Source organism: Parambassis ranga, chromosome 9, assembly GCF_900634625.1.
Source record: "Parambassis ranga chromosome 9, fParRan2.1, whole genome shotgun sequence".
Classification (NCBI taxonomy): domain Eukaryota; kingdom Metazoa; phylum Chordata; class Actinopteri; family Ambassidae; genus Parambassis; species Parambassis ranga.
In genome coordinates, this window is record NC_041030.1 from 12,211,889 (window position 1) to 12,219,813 (window position 7,925).

Sequence of the window (7,925 nt, forward strand, 5' to 3'; positions counted from 1 at the left end):
CCCAGGTGCTTTAACTGGAGCTTTATCTCAAACTCGTTTCCCATTGGCTGCATAACAGGGAAGCCGCATTCTGATTGGACGTTCACAGGTCCATCATTGACTCTAGTAGAGAAAAAAGACTGCGTTGGGGTTGTGATTTGACAGAAACTGAGTCGTGATCATCCGGTCGAGCCGTGGGTGGTTAGCCTTCCCTATTTACCTTCGCTGTGATTATTGTCGTGCCAGCCTGCTGTGGTGGATACATGGACGACTGTTATTCGTCGTTTCGGGGTTAACGCCTGTCGACGTGTTGGTGTGGCTGTCAGAGAGAGAGAACCGCGGCTCGGATGTTGGGGATATCCCCTCCTTGTTTGGCCGAACAAGAGACCGAGCGTCATTTTTCCAGGCTAAGCTAACAGCAGCACAGCGTAACGGGTGGGGGTGGATTTCTACATCTCGGCCCTCGGAAACAGAATATAAATACCGTCTCAGGAGTAACGTTATGTGGCGGGACAATGCCAAGTGAAGGAAACCGATCTAAAGAAGGGGGTTTCCTGGAGGGGAAGAGGTGTCAATGGACACGCATCGGTTGAACGGTCAATAAAGAGGTTAAAAAAGTAGTTCTAAGCTAAGCAGAGCTAGTCTGTTAGCTAAATTGATCAAGGAAGTTGGCTAGCCACCTTGCTAACTCGGCGACAAATGCATTACTGGACTAAGGGTCGTCTCAAACGTCTGAGTTATTAATAGAGTTAAACATTCACCTAACCGACTGGCGATGACAACTACGAAGAGCTGAAGTTTAGAATTTGTTGTGGGTTTGTAACACAGCTAGCTAATTGATTGATCGTTAGCCAGAAAGTCGGAGCTTGTTGTAAACAAAGAGTCCCGAGCTCCACCTGTTCCCAACAGCGTTACATTTCCAGTGATCGTTGACCCATTGTTTGATTTAACGGTGGAATTAACCACTAGAAATGGATTTAAAGACAGCAGTATTCAACGCAGCCAGGGACGGAAAGCTCCGGCTGCTTCAAAAACTGTTGGAGAACAAAGATGGACACGAGGTGACCAAATTAATGGGCGAGAAAACGAACGGGGCCACCCCGCTCCTGATGGCTTCCCGGTACGGCCACCTAGACCTGGTGGAGTATCTGCTAGAGTGCTGCAGTGCTCCAGTTGAGGTCGGTGGGTCTGTGAACTTTGACGGGGAGACCATCGAGGGAGCGCCTCCTCTCTGGGCTGCTTCAGCAGCGGGTCACCTGAAGGTAGTTCAGTCCCTGGTTGGCCACGGAGCTTCTGTCAACAGCACGACTCTCACCAACTCGACGCCTTTGAGGGCAGCCTGCTTTGATGGCCACTTGGACATTGTTAAATACCTGGTGGAGCACAAAGCTGACCTCGAAGTGGCCAACAGACACGGACATACGTGTCTCATGATTTCCTGTTATAAGGGACACAAGGAGATAGCGCAGTACTTGCTGGAGAAAGGTGCAGATGTCAACAGGAAAAGTGTAAAAGGTGAGTGACACTTAAATGACATGTATGTAGTTTTTACATTGTTTTGTCTGCCACATCAAAACATTTGTTACTAATCTGTCAACAAGTAGTTTCCAATCAAAGAATAGATTAGGATTATTTTGAAAATCAGTGAAACACCTGTTACAATGTGCTCAGGCATTTACATACCAAAATCTACTCATACACTTTGTTGCAAGTAGACAGAATCAGCACTATCAGATGACATCATTCAGATGATTGCAGATTTTTTTGTGAAATGACTCAACAGAATATCATAAACTTCTGGTTTCTCAATGGAACATTGTAGGCCGGTTATGTCAGAGTCAACCTGTTCACCTGGGTGTGTCTGAAAGGTAGTGCTATCATCCTGGTGTTTTATAAGCGCAGTAGAAGTCATGTCCAGCTGTTTTTGGGTGACTGTTGTTTTAAATAACAGGCGACAGCATGTCCACCACTGTGGTTGGATTAGATGGTTGCAGATTTATTGATCCTTCCTTTTATGGAGCATGCGAAGTGTGTTTGGCTAGAGTCCTGGGTTTTATGGTTGATTTCAGAAGTGGTCAGTAAAATGCCACTGTGAAGCTGTCAGATTTAGGAGCACGGACTTGGTATTGGAATCATATGCGAGTCCCCACCTCTAGGGTCTGATCAGAACCATGTGCTTGTAGCTTGTCCTTATTTTGCCTCATGATCACATCAGCCACTTTGCAACAGGCAACAGATTCAAGCTTCAGATTCGTCTTGCTTATAACTGAACACTAAGGGAGATAGCATTGTGTTGATAGAAGCCCATTTGAAAGCATTTAGCAAAACCTTAATAACATTGCTGTTGGAACAGTTTTTCTGCATTGTTAGCCCAGCTGACCTTATCCATCTTTAATTAACTGAGGCAAAGCTCTAAAGCTGTTACCCCCATAGTTTTCTTTGTCAACAATTGGCTTGGAAAAAAAAATCAGATGTATTTTTGGCAGAAACTGAAGAATATTAATCATGGGTAATCCTTAACTAACCCTGTTTGGCCCGGCCTGCTTGAGTATGGATTAACCTCAGTGACCAGAGATGAGGCAAACAACTGTAGCATTATTAAAAAAAATGTTATTATAAAAATGAAAGGAGAGAAGTAAAGATGTTTTTCAGCACATGACCATTACGTTTTTGTGGCTGTTTGGAATTCCGCACTGCGAAATCACCAGTCATGCCAGGTTTCACCTACAACATGACACACCTACAACATAACACACCCACAAAGTGAAACACTTTTTAAAACATTCTGTGTGTGATGTGTGGCAAAAAAACAAAAACAAATCAGTGTATCTTCATACTTAATAGGCCTACGTTTGCAGCAGTTAAGCACTCACTCAACACTCAACACACTACACAGAGTCTACAGCCTGTTTACACATCAATTTATGCCAGAGCTAGTGACCACGCGACCTGTGATTTTTCTGTCTGAATGAGTGTGTTGTTGGGGAATTACATGCACAAGCAGTGAGCATGACACATCTCACTGAAATGGGTGATCATTGGGTGGAGAAATTGCTCATGGCAGCATCTACAATAATCCAAGCATCAGCTGATTAGAAATAACAGAAAGGTTGCCAAATATGGTCAAAAGTTAAAAACAGCAGTAATTTCGTTCAAACACATGTCTGTCATGTTCAGATTGGATGTGAATGACAGCAACTGTCTCTGTATTTTGGTAAGACAAATGTTTTCTCTGTCCACAGGAAACACAGCACTTCATGACTGTGCAGAGTCGGGCAGCCTGGAGATCATGCGGATGTTGCTACAATACGGAGCATCTATGGAGCAGGACGGCTATGGCATGACACCACTACTTTCTGCCAGCGTCACAGGCCACACTAACATCGTAGACTACCTGACGTCACATCAGCAGGTCAGGCTTCCTGTCAGTTATAATGTGTCAGTAGATTTTTGTCCAGCTAAATAAAATGATTGATAATTCAATAAATGCATTAAATGCTCTTGGACAAAGTTGAAAGGGGATGTTCTGTTCTCTGCAGACAAGCCATACAGAGCGTATCGACGCCCTAGAGCTTTTAGGAGCTACATTTGTAGACAAGAAGAGAGATCTGCTGGGAGCTTTAAAGTATTGGAAGAGAGCCATGGACCTCCGCTACATTGATAGTAACAACATTGTCCACAAACCAGAACCTAAGCAGCTGATCATGGCGTATGACTATGCCAGGGAGGTGAGTCAGTTTTTTCTTTTTCCTCTTTCATGAAGATTTGAGATCGCTATTAAATTTATGCGGCAGGGAAAATCAAACATGATACTCTGTGAGTACTACAGAAGTCATGTGCTGCTCCCGTTCTTAGGTGACAAATGCAGAAGAGCTGGATGGACTGATATCTGACCCAGATGAAATGCGTATGCAGGCACTGCTCATCCGTGAGAGAATCCTCGGCCCACAACATCCAGACACATCCTACTACATCCGTTACAGAGGCGCCGTCTATGCTGACTCTGGAAACTTTGAGCGCTGCATTAACCTGTGGAAGTATGCACTGGACATGCAGCAGAGTAACCTGGACCCCCTCAGCCCCATGACTGCCTCCAGCCTGCTGTCATTTGCTGAGCTCTTCTCGTTCATGCTGCAGGACAGAGCCAAGGGGCTTTTGGGGACGTCGGTGTCATTTGAGGACTTGATGGGGATTCTATCCAAGAGCGTGTTGGAAATTGAGCGAGCGGTTAAACAAAGTGGACCAATGCATCCCGACCCTGCACAGCTCAGCAAGGCCCTCTCAATTATCCTGCACCTCATTTGTCTTTTGGAGAAGGTGCCATGCACTGCAGAGCAGGACCACTTCAAAAAGGAAACGATCTATAGGTGTGTTTCTGTGTAAAAAAATATTATTGGAAATTGCTTAGTGCACTGAGAGAGGTGAAATTTTCTGCCTTCATAAGTTTCTTTTGACCTTCTTTCTAAAAATGGCTATGATATCCCCTGTCTGCTTAGCAGGACGTTGGGGTAAACATATTGTTAGATTTGAACTAAATATGCAATTCCTTGACTAAAACGTTGACATATTTTCACATGTTTAGGTTCTTGAAGCTCCGGCCATGTGGTAAGAATGGCTACAGTCCACTACACCTGGCAGTTGACCGCAACACCACCTGCGTGGGCCGCTACCCTGTCTGCAAGTTCCCCTCCCTCACAGTTGCCTCAATCCTCCTGGAGTGTGGGGCAGATGTTAACAGCCGAGATGAAGATGACAACAGGTACGTTTGTTTTTATCCAGCTTGTTATTAGAATAAAATGCAAAACATGTATGTTGTGCAGTATATTTCTTATATCTACTTATGTCCCACCAGCCCCCTACATATAGCGGCATCTAACGGCCACCCTGATATCATGAATCTGCTGATTTCCTGCGGAACTCACTTTGACAGCACTAATGCCTTCCAACAAACGGCCTGCGACCTCCTAGATGAGAAGGAGCTAGCCAGGAATGTCATTCAGCCCATTAACCACACCACGCTGCAGTGCCTAGCCGCCAGGGCCATCATCAAGCACAGTCTCGACTACCGGGGAAATATCCCTGAGAAACTGGAGGCCTTCGTCTTGCTCCACAGATAATGATTATGATGTAGAGAAGGGAGGAATGAATGGACGTGTGTGGGACGATTACATCAAGTAACCTGAACAGACTGAGCATTACAGTTCAAAGCCTGACCCACAAGGTGTTTGAGAAGCAGAGTGACAATTATGTGGGATAGGTTTGCAAATTCAAACTACTTGAGCTGGAAAAAAAAATCTTCATTTAACCATGATGGACTGATGAATGGATTATATGGAGGAATAAAACTACCACCATCTTCCTGATTCACAGCCCATCTGTGAGAAACAGATTGCAACATGGACAGCTGTAACTGGGCAACGAGGTTGTCGTATTTCTGCTCGAGGAAAAATGATTTTTTTTTTTGCATATTCCACAATGCTATTTATTGGATGAAACTTGAGAGATTTTTCTCCATGCTGGCTCCAACCCAGTCTCAACATTGCCTGCTTCTCCCTTCCCAAAGCAAGGGGTGAGGCGTTTCTACATACACTGAGACTTCAGGTTATTTTTTTTTTTGTCCTGTCACTGTTGCCAACAGTCATGGACCCTTCCTCAGTCATCCTTTTAGGTTATTTTTTTTGTACTTTTACTATACATGTAGTTTTTATCATGCAAATCTGGATACCTGCCAAGTGGTGTGGATTCTAGACTCATTTGTTGTTCCCACTTTAGTGTGTAACAAAGCTTTACAAGAAGGGTTTAATGTGTGCGAACACCATAAGTGCTTTATTCTTCCTATGCACAGGCTAGGCTGTTGGAAAGAGAGACTGTTGTATTCTGTGCCGGCACTTGTCTGTGCAATATCTCTCACGAGTTTTTGTGTTTACCTCATTGCTGCCGTTTTTCTTCAGTATCCACCTACTTCACGCAAAGGGGGGGGAGGGAAAGGGGATGCAAAACCATTATACTGATTGTTATGAGAGAATGAGATCGAGTGATCGTGTGAAAGTGTGTGTGCCACAGGGTGTGTTTTTTTTTCCCCCTTTCTTTTTTTTTTTCCTTTCGAGCAAGTTGAGGACAGGAGTTTGGGAAGAGGCACTCATGGAGATTCCATAATGCACATGACTGCCACTTGTACCCACAGCGGCCAAACTTAACTGTCTACAACCACTGACAGAGGCAGGCTTGTACACAGAAGTGACCTCACGCGGCCGACCTTTAAATGCCACCACTCTTTAATAATCTTGATCAAAAAGGAAAAAGTCTTGGTAGGTTACCAATGTTCACCCACTGTCCATGTGCAGCAGTTAGTATATCAACCAACCGATCACATCAGAAGACCTTTCCATGAAGCCTCCTACTTAGACCACAGCAAGGATAATTCTGTTCAGTGTTTACAACTGTCGTCAAATTGTATGAAAGTTGAAAATGGCTGTAAAGCTTTGAGTTCTCTTGTTTGCACATTAGCTTTAGATGTGTGGGTTGAAAAAAAGGGCTTTTCATAATTTGTAGGATTTCATACTGCAGTCTATTTAACCTGACAGTTCAAAACCAGACACAGAAATTGTATTAGGACTCCCAGGGCAACTTGATTTAAATCTGCACTTTACTACAGCGGAGTTTAAGATTTGTTATGGCATTAATCAAGTTCATGTCTTAACCAGTTTGACAATAAACCCATGTTGCACATGTTTTCCTGGTCACATGTCTTTTTTTCATGTGTTTGTCTATTCAATGGGAATTGTTGGCATACAAGAGATTTTAAATTTCATTAGCTTTTATTTTCCTGCTGTTTTTACTGCACAGTCACTGAGCGATGGACTCATTCCAGATATCTGAGCTGGGAGGAGACTCACAGAGGACCCCCCTCTAGACTGGAAAACCTTTGACATTGTAGGAGGGGGCTGCTCATGTTGTTGTGCAACCATTTACTTCCCAGAACTAAAGAAGCATAAAAAACACCATAATTTATGGCTTATTTGTTCAGTACTGGTTGCTTGAGGCAGTAAAGTACAACAGCAACGGAGCTTGGGAGTGTCCTTGTATCTGAAGCCTGATGTATGGTGTGGCCCATGGTTGCATTTGATTTTGGTTTGTTGGCATTCTTTATGGTCTTTATGCAGATCAGGTTGGCTTCTCCATTTTATTGGTCACAGCGACGATTCCTGCACATGACTGGTACCTAAAAGAGGAGCAAAAATGACAACCCTTGCGTTTTTCTTCAAAATTCTGAAGTTTTCGACTTGAAATACTTGACTAGCTGAACACGGATAAGAGATTCTGACGCTCAGACCGGCTGAGCAGTTTTAATACCCCCAATAATACATCACTTACTTGTATAAATAACTTTTTGTTTTTTAATGAAATGTCTCATCATCTATGACTGAGTGCACACATTCCTGCCTATCTTCTCATTGTACTGTAACGACTGTAATTTTGAGCTGTGAATTGTGTTTAGCAGCAATTAGCACAGACGTGTCAACATTCAGCTGAAAGCATAACTGAACCTAAGCACATGCAGCTGCAGATTCTTTTTGTTTTTATGAAACATCATAGATGTCATTTTCCTGTACAGTTTTTGGATGTTATAATGTTCATGATTTTCAATGTATTCAAATGCAAACATGAATTATGGTGTTTTCCTCCCCTTTCCTCTCACATTGAGGATCTCACCACCTGTTTCCTCCACATACAGCAGCAGCAGTCAGTCCCAGAATGTCACACCTATCCTGAATGTTCTGTGATGAGTCATTGCCAGGATCTCTAGCAAAGAGCAGAGAGTAGGAATTTCTTAATGAGTCATGATCATTGTAGGTGTGTGTGCCAAGCTGCTGAGGCAGGACAGAACGGGTTTGGGTAGATGTCTTTTCTGAGTGCAGTTCTGTGACTTTTTTTTCTTCCAGAAA

At 43.6% G+C, this 7,925-nt stretch overlaps 1 protein-coding gene across 1 annotated transcript; it reads left to right on the top strand.

The window, feature by feature from the left end:
- The first annotated feature begins 114 nt into the window (after positions 1-114).
- Positions 115-6,711, top strand: fem1c (fem-1 homolog c). Its single transcript, XM_028414678.1, has 6 exons — positions 115-1,494; positions 3,222-3,391; positions 3,519-3,707; positions 3,835-4,346; positions 4,562-4,738; positions 4,832-6,711. The coding sequence occupies exons 1-6, from the start codon at positions 951-953 to the stop codon at positions 5,094-5,096; spliced, it is 1,857 nt and encodes a 618-aa protein (XP_028270479.1). The 5' UTR covers positions 115-950; the 3' UTR covers positions 5,097-6,711.
- The last annotated feature ends 1,214 nt before the right edge of the window (positions 6,712-7,925 follow it).

Excerpts from the sequence above, each read along its gene's own strand:
- fem1c (XM_028414678.1), top strand. The coding sequence starts at position 951 with ATGGATTTAAAGACAGCAGTATTCAACGCAGCCAGGGACGGAAAGCTC. Across the intron at positions 1,495-3,221 it reads CAACAGGAAAAGTGTAAAAG|GAAACACAGCACTTCATGAC; the intron begins GTGAGTGACACT and ends CTCTGTCCACAG. Across the intron at positions 3,708-3,834 it reads CGTATGACTATGCCAGGGAG|GTGACAAATGCAGAAGAGCT; the intron begins GTGAGTCAGTTT and ends TCCCGTTCTTAG.